The 25,303-nt window shown below is 40.7% G+C and overlaps 1 protein-coding gene across 1 annotated transcript in view; it reads left to right on the forward strand.

The window, feature by feature from the left end:
- TWF1 (twinfilin actin binding protein 1) overlaps nt 1–25,303 on the forward strand; it is a 33,374-nt gene that overhangs the window by 280 nt on the left and 7,791 nt on the right. Inside the window, exons 2-5 of the mRNA XM_077833909.1 lie at nt 4,125–4,202; nt 13,904–14,082; nt 15,115–15,210; nt 24,046–24,150. Coding sequence (XP_077690035.1) covers nt 4,125–4,202; nt 13,904–14,082; nt 15,115–15,210; nt 24,046–24,150 — 458 coding nt within the window. The remainder of the gene's footprint in view (nt 1–4,124; nt 4,203–13,903; nt 14,083–15,114; nt 15,211–24,045; nt 24,151–25,303) is intronic.

A 25,303-nucleotide genomic window follows, 5' to 3' on the forward strand; every position in this document is an offset into this window, starting at 1 on the left:
CCCCTTCCTCTCCTTCCAGCTTCTACAGCCCCCCCTCGGGGACTCCACAGTGCCTCTTTCCTCCCCCCAACCTGTGCACCCCCCCGGGCTCCCCAGTGCCCCTCCCTCAGCTTCTCCACCGCCCCCTTGTTGCTTCCCCCAGCGTCTGCACTGCCCCTTCCCTTTTCCTCCCTTCTTTTCCTCCAAGCTGCCTTCTCCCTCATCCCACTCTAGGGCTTTTAAACTGCCCCTGCTCTCTTGAGGGCTGAACTGCCTGGTTTTCCCTCCCTCCCCGAAACCTTGAAATTGTCCCTTCTTCTGCCCTTATCCTTCTGGGTTAGAGACCAGGCAGAACAAGGTCTTTGTTCGTAACAAGCCACCTGGGCCCTGACTATGATGCTTGGGTCCTCTGTTATCCTTTGCCTAGAGCACGCATCTATGATTGATTAGCAGTCTGTGGGGCACCCAGTGGCCCCAAAACTGTGGGGCAAGGTGAAGCACAGAAGGGCACAATATGTTTTGTGAATAATTGTACAAACCATATAGCTGGAAGGAGGAGCATAGAAATGCAGGGCTGGAAGCATCCAGAGAAGTCATCAAGTCTAGCCCCTGGTGCTGAGTAGGACCAAATAAACCTAGACTATCCCTGACAGGTATTTGAGATGGCTGGGAAGTGATCAAATGTTTTAGATGTAATCTGATGATTTAGAATAGCTGGGGAGTTATGGCTTCTCTGCTCCTTCCTTGTGCCCCAGTATAAATTGATTATTTGCTCCCTGTTGGAGTAAATCTCAGTACTTGGCTTGTGGCTGATATTGTGTTAATTGGATGCTTTATGTTAAAACCTCTTTTGCAGACACTTACTGTATCCATAGGGGAGTTAATGAGATGTTCAATGTATTTCAATGTCTCTGCTTTTGAGGAATTCATTTTCTGTTTAAAAAATCCAATTTATATTTGATATTGCTTTTATTTAGTTCCTTTGTCTTGTTGGAACATGGGGCAGGCAAGTTTAATAAGATAAAATTCACATCTTCAATTCAGGCATCAATTTTAACCTTTTAGATTTTTGTCTGCATGGGACAAAGTCTCATGGCATTATGACATCATAACTTTTGAGGTTGTTGCATTACAGCTTTATCTGGCCAATACAAAATCTTACTTTTTATATTGTTAACCATACTTCTCAACCTTTGGATGACCAAGACCAGAAGTGTCCCTGGGGGAAAAAAAATTAGTCTAGTTAGTTGTGTATTGGATTGGTAACTGGAAGAAATAAAACCTCCCTGTTCAAAAAATTTGAAGAGAGGTAGGAAGTCTCTTCAACCATTGATGAAACTAAACTGAAGCATTTATATGTGAGCATGGATGATAGCATAGTTAGGCACCACATATGCACCTGTCTCTTTGATCTGGACATGTGACTAAATCAAGACTTTGTTTGTTTCCTGGTTTGGTAGTAGACTTTTATCTTGCTGTAACTATGGTTATATTGTGTGATTACTTGGGAAGGGCAATGTGCACAGTTCTGCAGTAAATCCTATAAATAAATTCATTTAAATTCAGCTATATTCAACAGAGTTGTTAAGACTAGAATTGTGGTGATAGACATTTGGCTGTGTGTGTGTGAATTCCTTTTGTGTGCTGCCCCAGCCCTGTACAGACAGCTGGCACGGCAGACCTTGAGAGAACTGCCCAATGACCACAAGATCCGTTAAGGAACGAAGGCACCCAGCCAGGTTTATAGTCAACAAAACACAGTACTGGTATCCCACAGACTCTACTGGACCACTAATACATGTATGCCCATAACAATGGACCAGCTCAGTGAACGGCGGGACTTTCTGTTTCTCCTTAGGCCAGACAAAGATACTCCCTCTGAGATACATCTTTATACCCCGATACAAACAAGTTAGTACTGTCCCTCTAACATAGTTAGTTACTGCCCCGTGACGTAGCTAGTTATCACCCATCAGCTTGTACGTATTGGTTCGATCAAAACATCTCTATTACGTACTGTCATCCTGACCGTATCTTTTATGAGGAGTCAGTGTGTTCCTGTTATCCTTGGGGAATTATTTTGTACCATCCTTGATATCGGGATGTGTTTGCGTGAGTACTCTGTGACTAGCACTTCTTAGGAATGTGTATTTCTGCAATATCAGCCCTATTCTTGCCGGATTCTGTGAGCAGGTCCTGCCTCATAACAGGCCTCTGATACAAGGACTTATGTCTCAGTCTCTCTACCTACTACTAGAATAATCCTCCCAGGGTTCAAACACAATCTTCAACATGCTTGTATAAATTAATTTGCCATCTTTCCTTCATATAGATGTTAATGATTTTAAAACATGTTTAACTACTTTCATAGTATAGTTTAGTAGTGTGGATAGGGCTATAGAAAAATAATAGCACTGGAAGTCGTGAAATCCCACTGTTTATCTTGTTGGGGTAGATTTGAAACCTAATTATGACTACTTAACACCTGCATATTAATCACTTCAGTTCTGAAAATGAAACCACAAGCATCCAGTTAGTGCGCCTTCTACTGTTGCAGACCTCATTAAAGTAGTTTTTTGATACTACAGATATAAACAAAGATAATTTGAATTTCTCTGTGGGAAAGTGGAGTAACAGACCTTCTCCTGTTTCCTTCCCAGTGGCCAGCAGGCTGTGCTTGGCAAGGAAGAATGAAAGAAACCAAAAAGCTGCTTCTCACTTTCAGCAGTTAGGTGGGGGCAATGCTTTCAATTTGCATTTTGAAAGTTATTTTCACAACCATTAGGGCTAGAGACTTTGAGAGAGATTTTAATCTAATTTACAGTGACTTTCAAAGTGAGTTGAAAGTCTAACTGCAGTTAGTGCCTCAAAAAATCTCCCCCTAACATTTTTTTAAAATGCAGACGTATATGGTAGAGCACAAGGGAAAAACCCTCCAGGGGAATGAAGCTGCCTCAGATCCTTATAATACACAAAGATACACCAAACGTTCTGGATGATCTAATCAATCATCTATAAATTAATTCATTTACAAAAATGATTAAAATGTGATTTTGCAAAGTATATTTGAGTGTGTAAAAAGATGCAGCCAACAAGCGCTACAAAGGAAATTTAGAGGTTAAGACAGATGCTTCATTCTAAACTTGTCCTATTATGAAAAGTGAGGGACTGAAAATTGTTATCAGACACATACTAGTGTGAGGTAGATATGAAAGATGAAAGGGAAGCTTCATCAGTGATACTCAGGGGCCCCTAGGAAAGACCAACAACCAGATGCTAAAAATATCCACCTGTATGCTTCTTGGGGTTCTCTTTTATGCATACGGTGACCAGATGAAATGGAGAAAATATTGGGACACATGGGGGAAGCAAAAAAAAAGAAAGACAGACAGACAGAAAGAAAAGCTGCTGGAGTTGCCAAAGCAAAAACAAAAAAAACAATAAAAAATGCTGGAGCGGCCAAAGTTGCAATATCGGGAGAAATGGCGTCCCAACCGTTCATCGGTTGGGACGCAGGACAAAGACCTAAAAATCGGGACAGTCCCAATTTTATCGGGACGTCTGGTCACCCTATTTACACATCACTCTTGCATTGTATCTAGCTAGTAGGCAGTTTATAAATGTGAAAAGTATATACCTGATCCCACGGGAATCCTGAAGCTATTGCTTTAAGAGATGTAACATAATCCATCTCCATGGAGTATTAACTGAAACCTAAGAATGATGACGTAAATGTTAGCATTGTTAAGTGTTTTATTGCTGAGTAAGGAATACAGGAAAGAGAGCTAATTGTTCAGATAGGGTTGCCAAACCTCCAGGATTGGATTAAAGATTCAAGAATTAAAAATTAATCTTTAATTAAAGGTTGTCCTGTGATGAAACCTACAGGAATACATCCAACCAAAACTGGCAACCTTATGTTCAGACCTTCATAAGATAATGTGAATGGAGCAGGAGTTGTGGGTGGAAGTTGGGGAAAAATAACTGATTATTTGTTTTCAGTCTGACTTCTGGTAAAGGTGCAGCTGAATGGTTTAGTACTAGCCTCTTTTTACGATCACATGAACAAGTGTACTTTAAACATACTAATTGTAAATAGGTGAAATGCATTAATTCAATTACTAATATCTTTTTTTCTTTTCCAGCTAGTGAAGATGTTAAAGATACCTTTGCCAGAGCAAGATATGGACAATACAGGATTTTAAAAATAGTTATTGAAAATGGTTAGTTTTATTTTAATATATATTTTATTTCTGTTAGGTCTCGTTCTATTTTAGTATTTTACTAGTTATGCTTTAGTGACTTGCATGTGCAAGTAAAGAACCCACACACCTAATCAGTGCTAGGGTCTTCCACATATGAAGATGTGATTGAATTTCAGTGATGCTTCAGTGCTTTCCAGTATTTTCATCTTTTGCTTTATATTGGAAAAAAAATTGTCATTTCATGTCAGAGTAAGTAGTGTTGTGTGGCTCGTCAAAAATCTCAAAGGATTGAAACAACTTATTAAAACAGTTAAAAAGGAGAGGTGGGTAGAGAGTGGTATGAACCCTTGTGTAGATTCTTTTGGTTGCTTTCTACTCAAGATTTTAACGCTACAGCAAACCCCTTTGGATGACTTTTAAATGTTCCTACAACTACAGTAATGTAGTCTGCATCCCCAGTTTTGCAAGAAGTATAACGATTCCTTAGTTCTCATGCACAAATAACCAGATTATTTTTTATTGAAAATAATTTGGTGCAATACATGAAATTTATCTTTGAAAGTTTTGAGGCAAATGTGCAAAGCTGAAAACATATGGTCAAAATATGGCATTCACCAGCTTTTTATTTTTTTTTAGATTAATTTATAGCCATTAGCTTTTTAAACAAAGCTTGTTGTGTTTAAATCTACAGTTGAATCAATCTCTTTGAAACATTGCATAATTTAGTGTCCGGCTAAGCACAAACAGGCCTTTTGGTTTGTTCCTGGAGCTCAGGCATCAGCACTGCTCTGAAACAGCTGTAAGCTGGAGAAGCATTTTTGGTAGTACAATGTAAATGAGTCCACTTTGACCTTTCCTGCCTTTGTCTTTTTTGGGAAATCTCCCGCCATTGCAATACCCCTGCTCCAGCATCACAGCACTGGAATAATCAACAATAGATATTCTAGTGTAGGCGGGACAATGTGATAAGGTTTTTCCAGATTAGGTTAGCAAATATTGACACACTGTATGCCTGTTGAATTTCATTGACATCAGCAAGGTACAACACCTGGCTTGTGTGTGTAAATTTTATGTTCCATCTCATCTCACTTTTAAATAAAGTATGGAGGCAATAAGAGGGGAGTGTCTTCCATTGTGAGTTCTATGTGTAGACACAGAAAATGGAAACAAAAACCAATATGATACTGTAACATGCTGTTCAGGATACCCAGAACTGAGAGCCACTGTAGTAGTTATAGATAGTTTCTTTATCAGTCTTCCTTTTCCAGCAATGGATATGGGGATCCTGACTAACAGCTAGTCCAAGGTGCTCGTTTTCTCTGTTCCTTCAAGTGAAGGATAACTTAGGGGTTCTCTGCCCCTGTCTTTATAGTCCAGTAAACCTTTGAAAAGTATATTTCTGAAAGTTCATTTACCCTGTTTCAAGAGGTAGAAGGCTTCCTGCTGGTGCAGTCTCTATCCTCCATAGAGAGTAAGTGATCGCTTTTTCTCTACTTGCTTTCCAAATGGTTTGTGTGCTTGTCTTTCTTTGGTCACACCTTGCTCAATTTATATGGGAGACATATTCAGTCAGACAGAACCACATTCCTTTATCTGAAGAAAACCTGTTTATTAATTCTCCCGACATGCCTGGTTTAAATACATTTAAATACATTTTCATCATAATTCCGGCACATCTGTATAATCCTTTGTGGTTTGATGGTACATATATCACGCAAGAATGTTAATGATCAGTGAACTATTAGCTTTCCAATGGCTTATTACATTACACCTTTTAGATACAGAGTATAACTAGGGCTGTCAATTAATTGCAGTTAACTCACGCGATTAACTCAAAAAAATTAATCGTGATTAATCGCACTGTTAAACAATAGAATACCAATTGAACTTTATTAAATATTTGTGGATATTTTCTACATTTCAAATATATTGATTTCAATTACAACACAGAATATAAGGTGTACAGTGCTCACTTTATACTATTTTTCATTATAAATATTTGCACTGTAAAAATTATAAACAAAAATAGTATTTTTCAATTCACCTCATAGAAGTATTGGAGTGCAATCTCTTTATCATGAAAGTGCAACTTACAAATGTAGATTTTTTTTGTTACATAACTGCACTCAAAAACAAAACAATGTAAAACTTTAGAGCCTACAAGTCCACTCAGTCCTACTTCTTGTTCAGCCAATTGCTAAGACAAACAAATTTGCTTACATTTATGGGAGATAATACTGACATTTCTTATTTACAATGTCACCTGAAAGTGACAACAGGCGTTTGCATGGCACTTTTGTAGCCTGCATTGCAAAGTATTTACATGTCAGATATGCTAAACATTCGTATGCCTTTTCATACTTTGGCCACCATTCCAGAGGACATGCTTCCATGCTGGTAATGCTTGTTGGAAAAAAAAAAAAAAAAAAAAAAAAAAAAAAGCATGAATTAAACTTGTGACTGAACTCCTTGGGGGAGAATTGCATGTCTCCTGCTCTGTTTTACCCGCATTCGGGCATATATTTCATGTTATAGCAGCCTCGAATGATGACCCAGCACATGTTGTTCATTTTAAGAACACTTTCACTGCAGATTTGACAAAACACAAAGAAGGTACTGATGTGAAATTTGTAAAGATAGCTACAGCACTCGACCCAAGGTTTAAGAATCTGAAGTGCCTTCCAAAATGTGAGAGGGAGAACATGTGGAACGTGCTTTCAGAAGAGTTAAAAGAGCAACACTCCGATGCAGAAACTACACAACCCAAATCACCAAAAGAGAAAATCAATCTTCTGCTGATGGCATCTGACTCCGATAATGAAAATGAGTGTGCGTTGGTCTGCACCGCTTTGGATCATTGTCGACCAGAACCCAGTCATCGGCATGAATGCATGTACTCTGGAATGGTGGTTGAAGCATGAAGGGAAATATGAATCTTTAGTGCATGTGGCCCGTAAATATCTTGTGAAGCCGGCTACCAACAGTGCTATGCGAATGCCTGTTCTTACTTTTAGGTGATGTCAACAAGAAGTGGGCAGCATTATCTCCTGCAAATGTAAACAAACTTGTTTTAGTGATTGGCTGAACAAGAAGTAGGACTGAGTGGACTTGCAGGCTCTAAAGTTTTACATTGTTTTATTTTTGAGTGCAGTTATTTTTTGTACATAATTCTACATTTGTAAATTCAACTTTCATGATAACGATATTGCACTACAGTATTTTGTATTAGGTGAATTGAAAAATACAAATTTTGTTTTTTACAGTGCAAATATTTTTAATCAAAAATAATATAAAGTGAGCACTGTACACTTTCAATTCTGTGTTGTGATTGAAATCAATATATTTGAAAATGTAGAAAATATCAAAAAATATTTAAATAAATGGTATTCTAATATTGTTTACCAGTGTGATTAATCGTAATCTAATTTTTTAATCACCTGACAGCCCTTATAACAGTAGCGAGTTGGTGTACACTGAGCTGGTCAGGCCACTGCTGGAGTCCAGGGAGCCCCTTGTCTTCTGGCACTGAGATGCCCTTAGGGTCACAGACACCTCTTTTCTTGTCTTGAAAAGAAACTCTTAAGCTAGATGGAAGGGCTTGTCCCATATCTCTGGTGGAACTCTCTGCACCTCTTAGTCACCATGACTAGACAGGGCTCATTCTGGAGCATGTTGATATCCCTCCTTAATCAGCTAGTAGGATTGCTGTTGAGCAACGTAATTTCATTCTCCGCCTTCCAATCCCCTGTTCTGTAGCTTTCAAAAGTGGCCACTGATTTTGAGTTCTCTGATATTTTAGGTGTCCCATGTGTGACACTTTGAGCCTGATTCTCAAAAGTGTTGAGCTCCCTCAATTCCCAGTGAAGTCAGTGTAAGCTATGATTGCTCAGCACCTCTGAAAAATAGTGTTAGTGGCCACTTCTGAGAGTTGGCAGAAATTCCACCACTGTGCAGCACACTTAGTCTGCAGTGGGCTGGAGTACTAGAGGCCAGGTCTAGGACTCTAACAACACATTCTGCGTGGCAGGATACAACACTACAATAAGACTCTCAAACGAGCACCATATCTATGTATTTTATCAAGCTGTGTATTTTCATACATATCAAACTATGTATTTTAAATATTTATTTTTATTTAGTATTTTTTATAAGGCAGGTAAATATTTTGAGAGATATTACTGACATACTTTGTTTGAAATTGAGATATGCTTCATAACCGGGGGCGGGGAGGAATCCTATTGTCACATCTGTTTCAGTAATTAAGTCTTCCAAAACATTTCATATGAAAATTAAGCCTATTTAAAGATGATGATGATAAAAAATATTCAGTCAGTTGGATAAAACTGTAATACTTATAAAATCATATTTGAAAAAAGTTTATCAACTAAATGGTCAAATTAAGCAAGACACATTTAATGCAGACATAGTCTTCCCAACCTATTTGCAGTTTATAACTGGGTTTCTGAATCCTCTGATACGGAAACAAGGCACTGAGGGCATGTCTACACTATAAACGTAAGTTAACCTATGTTAGGTTGACTAACAACCACCACAGTAATTCATGTCCACACTACCCCTCTTTTGTCAGTGATGCGCATCCTCACCAGGAGCGCTTCCACTAACTTAAGAGGTGAAGGGTGGAGAGCCAGGGCTCTCAGCTCCATGCACAGATCCACACTGGGAGCTGGGCTGCCTGCCCCCTGCCCCCAGCTCCTTGGCTGCTCACTGGCAACAGGGCAAGCCACACTAGGCTTGTAGGCTCCCTGCCGGGAACAGGCCAGCTGACCAGACTCTGGGGGAGATGCCAGGTAGCTGAGAGCCTGGGGGAGCAGCCAGGCTCCTGGCAGGAGATCCATGTCTGCTCAGCTACTCTGTTCCCGGCAGGGAGCCAAGAAACCCGGTGCAGCTGCCCAGTTCCCAGCGGGGACATCTGCGAGCAGAGTCTGGTCAGCTGCCGTGCTCCCAGTGGGGAGCTGAGAACCCAGGCAGCAGCCTTGCTTGAAGTGGGGAGCTGGGACCCTGGGGGGCAGCGGGGCTTTGAGCAGAGAGCCCAGGCAGCAGCTTGAGCCGGGAGCCTGTGTGGCAGCCTGGCTTAGAGTGAAGACTGGGCAGCAGCCCAGCTCAGGAGCTGGAAGCCAGCTTTCTTTGAAATGCATAAGAATGACAGCCAATAGATGTAAGTAATGCAGTGTCTGCAGGGACACCAATATAAGCCCTGCGCCTGTTGTTGAGATATGTGCGTGTAGTTCGGCACTTATATGGGTGGGAGCAAAGATTGTAGTGCATATACTAACATAATTAGGTCAACGTAAGATGCCTTATGTTGACCTAATGCTGTAGTGTAGACCAGGCCTGAGCTGCAAACACTTTAGGCATATGCTTAACTACATACCTTAATAGTCCAATTGATGTGTGTTTTGCAGGATTGAGGTTTAATCCTAGTGGATTTTTGATGTGACTACTCTTCATGTATGACTGAGAGTTTAATAGGTTTTTTCCCTAATACAGTTTATTTTATGTGAGATGCTTTCTAGCTGGTAACTCTTAAACTGCAGCAAACTAGGATGAACTGTCTGTGCACTGATGGAAATAAGAGAAATTTTAATAAAATGTAAGCCTTTTAACTGGATTCTGCAAGGTGCTGAGCACCCTCAATCCCATTTACATTTTAAAAAAATGTTCACTTTTGTATGGAAGCTGCAAAACGCAATGCATTCAGTTGATGAGGAAGGATGTTTTGCATGTATACTGTTCTTGGGATGAATTAAGCATCAAATTTCTTACATTAGATTTTTATTCTTTTTCCTTATGATTCTTTGTTTCTGTTGCTCAATGATAACAAGGGAGATCTGGTCCTAAGTTTGGGTCTGATTCAACCTCCAGTTGAAGTCAAGGAAGTTCAAATTAAAGGCCTGATCTTGTGAGGTGCTGAGGCATGTTGGACTTTTAATTTGAACACTATCTGTTTAATCTAGGTTTACAGAGAGGTTTTAATGTTTAAGTTTTTAGTTAAATGTTGTAACGGGGACTTATAAGTGTAAAAGATCTATAGCTCTTCAAGATTCCAAACTACGACAAAGGTATATAGCCATTGTGTACAATGTCTCAAATTCTAGTAAAATACATCACTATTTGTCCGGAAAGACACTGTTGCCTTAGAATCCTGAGAAATTTAAACTGGGGACTTCTTGGCCTCCATACTAGTGAGAGCGACCTTATAGTTACCATAAACAAAGGTTTCAAAGAACCATTCTGTGACAGGTTGGACCCTTGGGAAGCCACCTGATGTGTTGAGATACCACTGGGTCTATCTGTTCTACCAGCATGGGCCCCCTTTAACCTGTCTTGCTGAGCCAGGCTCTTGAAACCTCCTCTAACATACACAAAAAGGCAGGGCCACACCCAGCTGCAGATCAGCTCTGGGAATACTCAGCTTAAGGGACTTGCTCCGGCACTCAAATGTCCACCTCCCTTAAAGTGCAGACCCAAAGATATATTATGAAATTCGCCCCCTCCCACTTCTTGTTCCCCCAGTTAGAAATTACAGAAACTGGGTTTAATAATAAACAAAGCAAATTTTATTAACCATAAAAGGCAGATTTTAAGTGGTAAAAGGGGTAACAAACAGAACAAAGCAGATTACTAAGCAAAGCAAATCAAACATGCAAACTAAGCTAGTTTCACTAAAGAAATTGGTTACAAATAGTATTTCTCACCCTAGATATTGTTGCAGGCAGTTTGCAAAGTTTCTGTGGTTTAGAGTTCCAGTTTTCAGATTGGACCCCTGTCTTAGTCTGAGTTCCCCCCTCCCTACCTTGCCTTCCCTTTTGCAGCCTTTCTTCTTGGGCAGACAGGCCATGGAGAGGAGGAGCCTTGTTTGCCTTTCTCCCCACCCTTAAATAGGATTGACATAAGGCGGGAATCCTTTGTTTCCCAAACTTGACCCTCCTTCCCTTACAGTGAAAAGTTACAAGAAGTCCCAGGTAATGTTTTAGTATCAGGTAACAAGACCACCTAACTCTGTAGATCACAGCGTCCATGAGTCAGTGGCAGCATGGAGTGGGCACAGGAAGGCCAAGCTTTTCACAAATCTAATGTCCTCGCTGATGGACCATCCTCCCTGTCTGGCTTTTCCGTTGTTGTACCTGAAATGTTAGCAGTGGGCGTCACCCAAAGTAGCATAGTTGAAAGGAATATTGACTATATCTGTATAACTTCAGATACAGAAATGATATATGCATACAAATTGGATAATTGCATTCAGTAAATCATAACCTTTCCAATGATACCTTACATGAGCCATCTTGCATAAAGTATGTCTCAGTTATGTCATATTCATATCATAAGCATATTTTCATAAAGAAAATGGAATGACATGTCACATATTCCATTCAAAATGTTTGTTTTAATTCTTTTTGCTTACAGTAGCTGATACATGATGCTATATACTCTTGGAGAGCGGAGCTATCTGCTCCAGACTATCTGCAGTATCTTGGGTAGTTTTTTAAACAATAGCATTACATATATACTATTCAGCCATGTACATGTTCTTCCAGCTCTGGAATTTTATTAACAAATGTTCAACTTTTTAGCAACACACCTGAAAGTTAATATTTAAGGATTCAGTGCAATTCCCAGTGAAGTCAATGGAAAGATTTTAATTGACTATAGTTTGTTTGAACTGGGACTACAATTCCCTTCAGAAGAGCTGCTCTTGTTCTGTCAGTGGAAAAGAAACAGAATAATATGGAAAAATTAATAATGTATCTCAAGGGCTGTTGCTTAATTCATGCCAAAGTCTATATATATGCAAAATTTTATTCCGTTTAGGTTACTACATAAATTCTATACAAATAATGAAAACACATTTTTTTCTATACATTCTCCATAATTACGGATCTGGTTAAAACACAATTCTGCATGTAGTGCAATTAGGTTTGTAGAGAGGGGACGGGGGAGTGAAAGTTCCAATCTTTGCAAGGTAGTCTAGTGGTTATGGTGCTGGACTTGGGAGTCAGGAGACATAGGTTGTCAGTAGCAGAACTGGGATAACCTGCTTTGGACAAGTCACTTCTGTGCTTGTTTCCTCTCTCATCCTTCACCTATCTTATCTATTTAGATTATAAGTATTTGAAGGGCAGCGACTGTCTCTTACAGCAATTAAACACCCATGGCTTGCCTGGGTCAGGTGATTTGGGCTCGTGGGGTTCAGGCTGTGGGGCTAAAAATTGCAATGTGGAGGCTTGGGCTGGAGCCCAAGCTCTGGGACTCCATGAGCGGGGAGGAGCCCAGACTCCAGCCCAAGCCCGAATGTCTACACTTTAATTTTTAGCCCTGCAGTCTGTGCCCTGTGAGCCAAGTCAGCTGACCCAGGCCAGCCACAACTATGCGCTGGGTCTTTTATTCTTGTGTAGGCTTACCCTGTTGTCATAAATATAAAGGGAAGGGTAAACCCCTTTAAAATCCCTCCTGGCCAGAGGAAAAACCCTTTCACATGTAAAGGGTTAAGAAGCTAGGATAACCTCGCTGGCACCTGACCAAAATGACCAATGAGGAGACAAGATACTTTCAAAGCTGGCGGGGAGTTGGGGGAGAAACAAAGGTTCTCTCTGTCTGTGTGATGCTTTTGCTGGGAACAGAAAAGGAATGGAGTCTTAGAACTTAGTAAGTAATCTAGCTAGATATGCATTAGATTCTGTTTTGTTTAAATGGCTGATAAAATAAGCTGTGCTGAATGGAATGGATATTGCTGTTTTTGTGTCTTTTTGTAACTTAAGGTTTTGCCTAGGGGGATTCTCTATGTTTTGAATCTGATTACCCTGTAAGGTATTTACCATCCTGATTTTACAAAGGTGATTCTTTTACTTTTTTTTTCTTCAATTAAAATTCTTCTTTTAAGAACCTGATTGCCTTTCATTGTTCTTAAGATTCAAGGGTTTGGGTCTGTGTTCATCTATGCAAATTGGTGAGGATTTTTATCAAGCCTTCCCCAGGAAAGGGGGTGTAGGGTTTGGGAGGACTTTGGGGGGAAAGACGTTTCCAAGTGGGCTCTTTCCTGGTTATATATTTGTTAGATGCTTGGTGGTGGCAGCAATAAAGTCCAAGGGCAAAAGGCAAAATAGTTTGTACCTTGGGGAAGTTTTAACCTAAGCTGGTAAAAATAAGCTTAGGGGGTTTTTATGCAGGTCCCCACATCTGTACCCTAGAGTTCAGAGTGGGGAAGGAACCCTGACACCTGTGCATGTATGTACAGGTCTGTTGCAACTCTGATTTCAGATGGGGCCTCTAGGTACAATCAATAATAATGAATATTGTCCTGGCTTCCCATGAACTTGAGTCTTATAGAAGAAGAGCACTATCTGCTATTACTTACACAATGTTACATACAAACATTACTCTCTCTCCAAACCGGATTTATTTTAAGTGAAAATCCCTTTCACATCTACTTGCAAGTCCTTGCTCTGAAGACCTTGCAGGCCAACAATGAAATGAGACAAACCCGTGGATATTTTCTTATGTTCTAGTATTTGAGATGAAATAATTTAGGGCTTGATCCTGCAAACAATTATACATGTGTGTACCTGTTGCTGCATGAAGTGCCATTGTTTTCCATTTTCTTGGGCAGAACTTTGCAGGATTAAGCCATAAGTATCTTTAATTGCAAAAGCTTAATGTTTCAGACCATTGTACCGACCTGCAGTTTTTGTTTTTGTTTATAGAGCAGCTTGTAGTGGGATCCTCTAGGCAGCCTGCTGAATCATGGGAAAAGGATTATGATTCCTTTGTTCTTCCCCTTCTTGAAGACAAGCAACCATGTTATGTATTATACAGATTAGATTCTCAGAATGCTCAAGGTTATGAATGGATCTTCATTGCATGGTCACCAGATCACTCTCATGTAAGTAATATTAATGTCTTTGTATTGTAATATTAATGTCTTCGTACTGTCTCAGGATTGGGTTGCAGAAGAGAAAAGGACAATAGAAAATTGGGTAACTGAGGAACTCCTGAACGGTAAAGATTACAGTCTACTTAATGCTAATTATGTATTGAAATAAAAGGTTTTATCAAATATTAGATTTATTTAGTTGAAGAGTGTAAGTTTTTGATTTCATTAATTAAATTCATGAAAGGAAACACCATCTTTTTAGTAGCATTCAGCCATAAAATAAACAAGAACTTGAATATTTTCTGTGATACAGATGTCTTCCTCAAAAATCTCCTTTATCCTTTAAACTCCACCCTAATCAAGAAGAAAAATTGGATTGACAGGGCTGATATATAGAGTTATTTCTGTTTGTGAGGCAGGTGACTATGCTTAATAGGCTCCAGTAAATTTTTTTAATTAAGTTTTTCTTAAGTACATCTTAAATACTGAAGTGGATATCCAAGTTATTTTTTATTCCTTCTGTGGTTGCGATAGTTATTCAGATCCATTATTGAACCAAACAGGGGTTTGTAGGCTGTTGTGTGTGTCTGTCTCTCTCTTTTTCTTTTTTTTTAAGCCAGTTGCTTCCGTCAATATTCAGACCAGCAGCAACAGAATCTAGAACAGGTGTTTTTTTGTTGTTGTTGTTTGTTTGTTTGTTTTTTAAAGATGTTACTGTGTTGTTTGTAACTTTTGAAAACATCCCCCATACTCTGAAAATTACCTTAACAGTTGCAATATAGAACACTTTGATTGGATTGTTGTAAAACTTCTCTCATTGTACCCTTGAAATGGTTAATAGCATGTCAAATTATCACACTCCAAATTGTACAGAGTGTTTTCCTATTATTAATTATAGCTTTAAATTGTAACTACTTCTTCTTGTAACTTGTATTTTGCTTAACGAAGTATTTCAGAAGTCCAATAATAATTTTAGCATGCAAATGCACTTGCTTCCACGTACATAAAAAAATCAAAAGCAACTCTTTTGCAACATACCAGGTACGTCAAAAAATGTTGTATGCAGCAACACGGGCAACTCTGAAAAAAGAATTTGGAGGTGGTCACATTAAAGACGAAGTATTTGGAACAACAAAGGTATATTTTTAATGTCAGCATATATGCTGTTTTTTAGGAATAATTCTTCTATGGGTTAAGTTGCATAGTAAAAATGTTTTAAATAATAATTGTGGTCAGATGTTCGTCTGCATGCATGTGTTGTTAGCTGCCACAGCAGATCTCAAATGAACTGTCCAATAAAACCACAAGACTTTGTTTAGTAGCAAACACGCCTGGGCAGGTTTATTGTCGACGAAGCACGGTAATAGCACCTGGCAGACTCTACGAGGATACTAAGGCATGTATGCTTGTGACAACGGACGCAGCTCAGTCAGTGACAGGACTTTCCACTGCCCCCTCGGCTGGACAAAGACAGTCCCTCTGAGATACATCTTTATACACAGATACAAACAAGTTATGTATCACCCTCTGATGTATCAGGGTGCCACCCTCTGACGCAGGGGTGGCCAACCTGAGCCTGAGAAGGAGCCAGAATTTACCAATGTACATTGCCAAAGAGCCACAGTAATACATCAGCAGCCCCGCATCAGCTCCCCCACCCCGCTCCCAGTGCCTCCCACCCACTGGCAGCCCCACCGATCAGCACCTTCCCCTCCCTTCCCACGCCTCCTGATCAGCTGTTTCGTGGCATGCAGGAGGCTTTGGGGTGGGGGGAGCGGGGAGGAGCGAGAGCATGGCCGGGGATGGGGAGGGAAGGGGTGGAGTGGGGGCAGGGCCTGTGGCAGAGCCGGGGTTGAGCAGTGAGCACCCCCCGGCACACTGGAAAGTTGGCGCCTGTCGCTCCAGCCCCGGAGTCGGTGCCTATCCAAGGAGCCGCATGTGGCTCCAGAGCCGCAGGTTGGCCAACTCTGGGCGCCACCCATTGCCTTGCACCTATAGGTTCAATCAAAACATCTCTATTCATCATGCTGTCATCTTGACCTTATCCTTAAGATGAGTCAGCGTGTTCCTGTTACCTTTGGGGAATGTACTGGTATCGAGGTGCTCTGGTACCAACCTTCTGGAATGTGCTTGTGTGAGTGTTTTGTGCCTCGCATCTCTTATGAATATGTGTTTTGCAATATCAGCCCTATGCTTGCCAAATTCTGTGAGCAGGGCCTGCCTCGTGCTCACAGCCTGACTTTGCTTTATATCAGCAAAGTTTTGACCACTGCTTTAACCTAGGCCTTATACCAGGCCTCTGATACAAGGCCTTATGTTTCAGACCCTCTTCTTAGTACAATAATTTAAATATAAATCTTTTTTCCTGTTATTTAGAAAGAGAACAGCCGTATAAAATGTGCACAGAACAGCATTTTAAATTCCTTTTTCGATCAGTTTATTTTGAGGCTGTATAGTTCTTGTGCTTAATTACTGTAAAGGGTAAACAGTCACCTCTAGGAACAGTTGGAGGATCTTCCCATTTTAAATTCTTACTTGCCCAAGGATTGTGCCCCAGAGTCTCAGCTTTCATTTTGGGAGCAAGAAAGGAAAAGAGAGAGTTGTTTTGGTTTTTTTGAATTCACATGAAGCACTCTGATACAACAGTGATGAGAATCATATACCTGGATATATAAGTAGGAGCTCCCTGGTATGTCTTTGTGAAAGCTCTCGATTCCAGGGCTCTCCATATCAAGGTCTCCAGATTTTCCGCTCCTGCATTTATGTGCTAGAGTGGAGAGCAGTGTCCAAGTATCAGTAAATCTTCTACAATTGGGCCCAGTGAATTCTGATCATCTGTCAGGCTGCCATAAAGCCCTAAGCCTTTCCAGGCTTTCCTTTTGCCCTGTGTCGGCAGATGTAGGAGCTTGTCTTGCAGTTGGAGTGCTCTTCCTGCACAGATGATATCTTTAGAGAAAGGAAAATCATTCTGCCTTGTAATTCTACTTCTCTGAAGAGATCATCTTGCAAGATTCTCACTCACAAATCCACTTACCCCTGAAAGTTTGGAGATTACTATTTAGAGGTGTCTCCCTTTGTGCACTTTTAATTTTTCTGAGACATCTTTTATTATTTGACTGACTGGGGTGTAAGCATACTTAATACTCCGTAGGAGATGGTGCATGACAGCCAGTTGAGGGGGCCCTCACTTACACCCTACCTTGTTATCCCTTGCCTTTAAGGGTAAAAAAACAAAACTTTGAGAGCTAGGAGAGTTCTGCTGGGCTCTCTACTGAGCTACGTCTAGGACTAAGAATCCTGCAAGATATCTTCAGAGAAGAAACGTTACAAAGTAGATAACTTTCCTTTGTAGAAGGTTTGGCAGATGTTCCAACAGAAACCTTTTTTTATACCTTCTTGTTTGGGGGAATTTGGCTCATTTTCAAAAGGGTTTCTTTGAACCCAGGCAAAAATGTGATCCCTGGAAGGAATTTAGAGCAGAATCCAGGAGCGAATGAATTCATTGGTGGCACAGAAATCTCTCTGCTCTCTTTCAAGTAGAATGGAGTTGGGAGGGGGTAGAAGAGTGAGAGAGATGATCATATTTATTTTATTGTTATATATTAGCATTACATTTCCTTCTCTATTTGCACATGCTTTTATAGCTTACTATGTTCTGCAATCTCTTCCTTTCATTCTCTTCTCGCTAGATGTATCTATTTTTTTTTAACCTATTGTGGTCTTTATCACACCCTTTCCCATTATCCCCATTGATTTTTCTTCCCCATGTTTTTCATTTTTTACCATCCATTTGTCCTTCCCTCTTTCATTTCCATCCCTTACAATTTCATCCTCACTTCCCTAGCTTTTTATTCCTAAACATATTTATTCAGTAAGGTTCTAATGTGTGTATAAAGTTCTGAGTTGTATTTCATGTCTGATTTACATTTGTGGAAAAATCCCAGCTTCTTCGAGTATTTGCTGGTGTGGATTCCATTCTCACTGTGCATACACCTCATATGCATGACATAGGAATCTTTGAACAGCAGTGTGTGTTGGGTTTCACCTAAACTGTGCATGTCTTGCTGCCCTCCCCAACATAAGGACATAAAGGGCATATCAGTTGTAATTATCTCTTACTGTCAGTGGCGGAGAGACAAAACTAGGCTGTGTCCATCCACGTACTGCTCCTTAGTATATTCTCCCCCTTTTCCTGTTTAGATTCCAAGGAAAGGTAGAGCAGGATACTGGATCAAACATGGTTCCCATCACCAGTCTACCTCCCCTGGCTGAGAGCATAAGAAGAACTATTTGCCTTTGATCTATCCACAGAAATTGAGTGCAGAGCCCTCTTGTAATACAGGGGCAAGTGATACAGGATCAACTTCCTACTTTGTACCTAGTAACACCAAAACAACCCCAGTACTTACATCTGCTACCAATGTGTCTGAACCAAATCCCTCAGTACCAGCGATGACAATCAAAGCCCTAATAGTTCCAGCAGACTTGTTGTCAGAAGTCACTAGTTCTCCAGCACCATCCTAAAGGAGGTGCGGAATACCATTGAGGACCTGCCCTTTGAGAGCATACACATATTCATCACCCATACAGATGATGATTTTTATTTGCTAAAGGATTCAATAGTCACTTTATGATTACTAATTATACCCCTGCCTCATTGCCGAAGCCCTTCAGATACCATAGCCAGACCAGGTAGAGAACACCCAGTTATTCTTGACAACAGCCTGCTGTTTGAGGCTGGAGCACATGACTTATGAGGAGAGGCTGAGGGAACTGGGATTGTTTAATCTGCAGAAGAGAAGAACAAGGGGGGATTTGATAGCTGCTTTCAACTACCTAAAAGGGGGTTCCAAACAGATGGATCTAGACTGTTTTCAGTGGTGCCAGCTGACAGAACAGGGAGTAATGGTCTCAAGTTGCAGGGGTGGGGTGGGGTTTAGGTTGGGTATTAGGAAAAACTTTTTCACTAGGAGGGTGGTGAAGCACTGGAATGGGTTACCTAGGGAGGTGGTGGAATCTCCTTCCTTAGAGGTTTTTAAGGTCAGGCTTGACAAAGCCCTGGCTGGGATGATTTAATTGGGGATTGGCCCTGCTTTGAGCAGGGGGTTGGACTAGATGACCTCCTGAGGTCCCTTCCAACACTGATATTCTATGATTATCCCACTAGAAAGAATCCTGGGTTTTCATGACTGAGACCTTGGTCATCTGTAACCACCAGACTCGTGCATAGTCATCTAGGTAGTAGGTTTGAGGTGCAAGGTCAAGAGTCACAATCCAGCCAGGACAGAGCCTGCCTCCCCAAACCCTGCCGTGGGATGCTGTTTTTCCTTATCCTTAACTACCTACAAATGGGTACAAGAAATCATCTTCTGCAGGTTCTCCATTCAGTTCTAGTCTCTGCCTCAATCCCCCTTCTCCTTCCCTTTTCAGGGACTCTTCTCACAAAAAACAACTGAAAGAAGTGGCTTCCCTTCATTGTCTAGGAGAGGTACCTCTAGAATTCAGGGAAGAGTATTTCTTTATTTGGTGGGTAGGGGGTTCTTCATACTGTCTGTGACTTGAGAAGACTCAACAAATATCTACATAGTTTCAGATTCAGAATGGTAACATTTGCCTTCATCATCTCTCTTTACAAGCTCAAGACCAGTTTGGCTTTTGAACTCCAAGACGCACGCTTCGATATTGAGATCCATCTGACCCACAGGAAGTATCTGTGATTGACATTAGAGTCTAGGTGCTATCGATGCAAGGTCCTGTCTCTTCACAACATTGAGAGAATTCACAAAGTGTCTTGCCTTGGTAGTGGCACATCTGAGGAGACAGAGTGTTCACATCTACCCATATCTAGATGATTAGCTGGTCAAAGGCAGATCCCATTAGGAAGTCTCCCATAGCCCTATATTGTGTCCTTGACATAATTAAAGTATTAGGCCAAATGATAAATTGCAACAAATAATTTCTCAGCCCATTGTAGTTATACAGAGTTTATAGGAGCTCTCGTAGACTTCAAATCATCAAGGGTGTACATTCCCAAATGAAAGATTTCAGTCTATCAAAACAATAATCCCCAGCATCAGGTCCATCAACCACAGTGAGGATCAGTCTCAAACTCTTAGATCATGTCAACTTGCACTTACATGATGCTGCTATCCAGACTTCACCTATGACTGTTACAGGGCTGACTAAGGTTGGTTTATCACCCCATGAGACATTAGATGGACATGCATATTGTTGTTCCAGCTAACATCCTATCAAATTGGTGGACACATTCTCAGAATATCTGCAAAGTTGTACCCTTCTCCACCCTTCCAGCCACAAAGATACTGATGCTTCTGGAACAGATTTGGATGCCTACCTGGATCAACTTCAGATACACGGAAGGTGAGACTACACATATATGTTAGGCAGTAGTCTCAGCACACCAGCAGGAATCAGGGTCTCCTTTATTGCATTTCCTCCAATTCCTCTCATACCCAGAGTGATAAGACAAATCAGACAAGTCTAATAGCTTTTTAGACATCCAGACAATTCTGGCTGACTGATCCAATTCAGCAACTCAGCCTAAAATACATTTGCAGACTTGACATATCACAGAAATCATAGCCAAATTCTGCATTCAGACCTGAAATCATTACAGCTAACAGCCTGGAAGTTGGCTGGCTAAGTGTTACTGAGAGACTATTTGTTGCAGGTACAAGAAATCTTAATAAAATTTATTAAGATAATGTTGAAATAAAAAGAAAACGGTACAGAGTTCAAGCATAGAAGTTTCTGGTTATCAGGGAATAAGGTACAGATTATCAAGGGATGCAAAAGTCGGTTTAGGAGTTGGTGGCGTAAGGAATACATAATCTGCAATCTCCCCAATTGGGGGTAAAAGTTTAATCAGTCAAAGTACAGACATTGAGATATGGGGGTATACAAAGCAGGAAGCCCTCCATAAGCCCTCCAATCCTCAGAATGGAAATGATTCTCAATCTTTGCAGAACTGTGACCCTTTGGAGAGCCGTATCCCCAAGATTTTGACTATATTCTGTACCTGAAACTCTCTGGACTCTCCATCACTTTCATCAGGAGCCACCTTGCAGCAAATTCAGCATGACAGCCTCTGGTTCAAAAGTTTACTGGACCAACACAAACTGGTCCAATAAAAGATAACACCTCACCCACCTTGAGCCTCTGGTTCAGTCATGCTCTGTATTTTTCCATGCTACTATTTCTAGATTTTTTTTAAAGGGTTAACTTTACACTTTCTCACCGAGGAGAGAAATAAATAGTGTAAAATTAACTTTCTCTCCACTCAGGGAGTGCCCTTGTTCTTGAGATCTCGCATTGTCCTTGTGAGTCTCGTGGAGCCCCCCAACCCATTTGGATCTCTTGGTGAATGCTCTCTTCACCACTTTCCTCTCAAGATGGCCTTTTATATCATCTGAAAGAGCCAGTTAATTAGTGAACTCCAAGTCCTCATGGCCAACCCTCGTCATAGCATAATCAATCAAGATAAGGCTGGTGTTGAGACTTCATCCTAAATGTATTCCCAAAGTAGTTTCAGATTTCCACTGAACCCAGTTGATTCCTCCCCGTTTTCTTTTTTTAAACCCCATTCAACTCCAGGGGAGAAGAAACTCCCCACCATAGATGTTTCTAGGGCCCTGCTATGTTACCTAAATAGTACAAAGAAAGCCCTTTAGATAAGCTCCCTATCTTTTTATTGCACTAAATAATATAGGTTAGGGGCAATCCTTATCTTCTCAGAGATTATTTAAATGGATTATGCAGGAGGGATGTATTAAGCTTACCGTTAATCGACCTTAACCCTCTGTGTGCTGGCAGGAGCAGCCCCGGGCCAGCTGGAGCAGCCCCGGCCCCTCTCCCTTTAATCAGTTAACCAGTTAAACAATATAATTTTAAGGTTATATCCCTATTGTGCAGTGTATTTCAATCTGTTCCCTCATGGCAGGCGTACCTCATCCCCCGAATATCAAAACTCAGACAACCAGAGCTCAGGCTGCCTCCTTTGCACATTTATGGGAATATTCCCATATCTGACATCTGCAAGGTAGTGTAGTTGTAGCCATGTAGGTTGCAGGATATTAGAGAGACAAGGTGGGTGAGGTAATATCTTTTATTGGACTAACTTCTGTTGGTGAGAAGCCACATAGAGCTCTTCCTCAAGATGCTGCTTGGGGCAAGATAGAGAAGTACAAGGCATTGGTAAGACCTCATTTGGAATACTATGTACGGTTCTGATCATCCATGTTCAAGAAAGATGCATTTAAACTGCAACAATTGCAGAGAAGAGCTATAAGGATGATCGGGGGCTGTAGGGCCTATTTTATGAGAGAAAACTGGAAGAGTTTGCTTGTGTAGTTTTGCAGAAAGAAGGCTGAGAGAGGATATGATTGCCTTGTATAAACACATTAGGGGGTAAATACCAGGGAGGGTGAAAAGCCATTTAAGTTAAAGGATAATCTTGGTACAAGAAAAAAGGGATATAAACTGTCCATAAACAAAATCAGGCTAGAAATTAAAAGAAGGTTTCTAACTATCAGAGGAGTGAGGTTCTGGAACAGCCTCCAAATAGGAGTTGTGGGGCAAACAATTAGTTTTAAGAGCGAGTTGGACAAATTTATGAGTGCAGTTTGTATGATGGGATTGCTTGTGATAGTGGGGGCATGACTCAACAGCCCTGAGACTTTGTTCCTAAATCTCATGCTTCATGGTTTCTGCCGGCCACCAGCAAGGTCAGGGATGGATTTTTCCCCTAATGTGTATTCTTGAAGGGTTTTTTTTTTTTTTTTTTTAAATCTCCTTTCTCTGAAGCATCAGGGGTGGCCACAACTGGAGATGGGACACTGGGCGGGATGAGCCAAGGCTCTTGGGTGGCACTGAGCAGTCTCTCTCTCAGGTGGCTTGCTGGCGCATTCTTCCTCACATATCCAGGGTCTAGCTGATAACCATATGTGGAGTGAGGAAGGAATTTTCACCCAGGTCAGATTGAGAGTGACCTTGGAGGGTTTTTTTGCATTTCCCTGCACCATGTGGGAGCAGGTCACTTGTCAGGATTATCTGTGTATATCTCACATAATCATTTCCTTGCCATTACAAGGGCCTCGAACACTGGTGCATCTGAGTCCCTCTTATTCTCTTCCTCTGGCACATAAAAGTCTAGTCTCCTCTGGGCTGTATTGCTTTGGTCTAATTTCAGTTGTTGGATTTAGTATGTGGGTGCTGTGTGGTGATGGTGGCATATGATGTATGGGAAGTCAGACCCCAGTGGTTCTCAACCTATTTACCATCGTGGGCCACATCCAATACTGTCTGTATGGCCCTGAGAATGTCACATGGGCCTCAGCTGTGTGCTCATTGGGCTGCAGGTTGAGAACCACTGGACTGCATGATCTAGTAGTCCCTTCTGGCCTTAAATTCTGACTCTGTGACTATGCCTTTGACCTGGACTTGAGATCAGATGCCAAATGTGAGACAGCAGTGTTACAATCATAGTTAGTGACAGCTAGGACCTCTTGATTCCATTTTCCACATGGGGTACTGTTAGCTGCTCACCTAGAGAGGGATCCAAGTGGACAAATACTTGAAGAAAGAATTGTTACTTCCCAGCAATAGCTGTAGTTCTTCAAGATGTTCTGTCCATGTGGATCCCACAACTCACTCCATATCTGCTTCTTCAGTCTTCTCTGGATTAGTGAGGAACTGAGGGATGGCTCTGGCCGCTCTGCCCTTTATGCCCTTGTGTGGGGAGGTCATGAGGATATGCAGGGCCCAAAAAGACTCAAAGATTTTGATCTCACGCTCATGAGGTGAATGCACGCAGACTAAACATATTAAAGAACCACAGATACTGTAAAGTAAATTAACTGTTCTTTCCCTTACTTAATACTCAGAAGGAAGAATCTTCAAAGAAAACTTTAACTGAAGAATCATTGATGCCAAATACTGATTCTGTGTTTTCAGGATGATGTTTCATTGAATGGATACAGAAAATACTTGATCTCACAGTCCTCCCCTGCCCCTCTGACTGCAGCAGAAGAGGAACTTCGGCAAATTAAGATTAATGAGGTACAACATTGTCTGGGAAGACAGGCAGGGGGATGAGTAGAAAATTTCTGAAGTGTTGTAGGAGGAAGCTTGCAGGAGGAGAGAAGCAAACCAGTCGAAAGTTTTCAGAAAGTCTGCAGGGTGGGACAGGGACACACGTTTCAGGCTGGGCATTTGACCAGTCCAAAAGATAATTGGCCAATTGACTGGTTAAATAATGTCTCAAATGACCCAATATTTTCAACTACTAACTTATTAGCAGAGTAACAAAAAAGAATAAGACTTGGTGATCTCCAGTAGGCCTAGCCTTAGATAGATACTTGTGCCTAATTACAAAAAAAAAAGACCTAATTGAGTTATGTTAGCTCAGAAAAACATGAAACCCAATGAAAAGAAATGATAAATGAAAGTATAATCATATCACCTTTTTTAGTAATGTTAGGTTAGCGTTTAAATGTGAACACGATTCAAGACTGAATAACACAAGACTGAATTACAAAACAAAAGAATAAATAAATAAAACACATAGCATAAGTGCATTTAAAATGACTTTTTTCCTTTTATATTTGCTAAGTAGGCAGCAGTCCAACTCTTTAAGCAGTTTAGTGGTTGTCCATCTTTTTTCTTTTTGTGTTGGGGGAGGAGGTTTAATGACAGGTAAGCCTCCATTCCCTTTCCCGCTCCCTTCTGCGTTGATTTCTGTGTGTTTGTCTAGTCAGTTTAGATTGTAAGCTCTTCAAGGCAGGGAACTGTGTCTTTTAACTTGTTTAATGTGGTTTGTAAACCAATGTGTACAATGATGGCCTGACAAATAAAGCTATACATACGTACTTGTTCTAGAACAGGCATCGGCAACCTTTCAGAAGTGGTGTGCCGAGTCTTCATTTATTCAGTCTAATTTAAGGTTTTGCTTGCCAGTAATACATTTTAATGTTTTTAGAAGGTATCTTTCTATAAGTCTATAATATATAACTAAACTATTGTTGTATGTAAAGTAAATAAGGTTTTTAAAATGTTTAAGAAGCTTCATTTAAAATTAAATTAAAATGAAGATCTTATCAGTTTAGTGTGATCCTTGCCCTTACTGAGTTTTCCAGTGTCTAGAATGTATTTGGATTCTTTAAGCTGCACACAGGCTTCTGAGTGATCAGTTGTTAACCGGCTCCGAGAGGGA

This window comes from Eretmochelys imbricata, chromosome 1, assembly GCF_965152235.1.
Source record: "Eretmochelys imbricata isolate rEreImb1 chromosome 1, rEreImb1.hap1, whole genome shotgun sequence".
NCBI lineage: Eukaryota > Metazoa > Chordata > Testudines > Cheloniidae > Eretmochelys > Eretmochelys imbricata.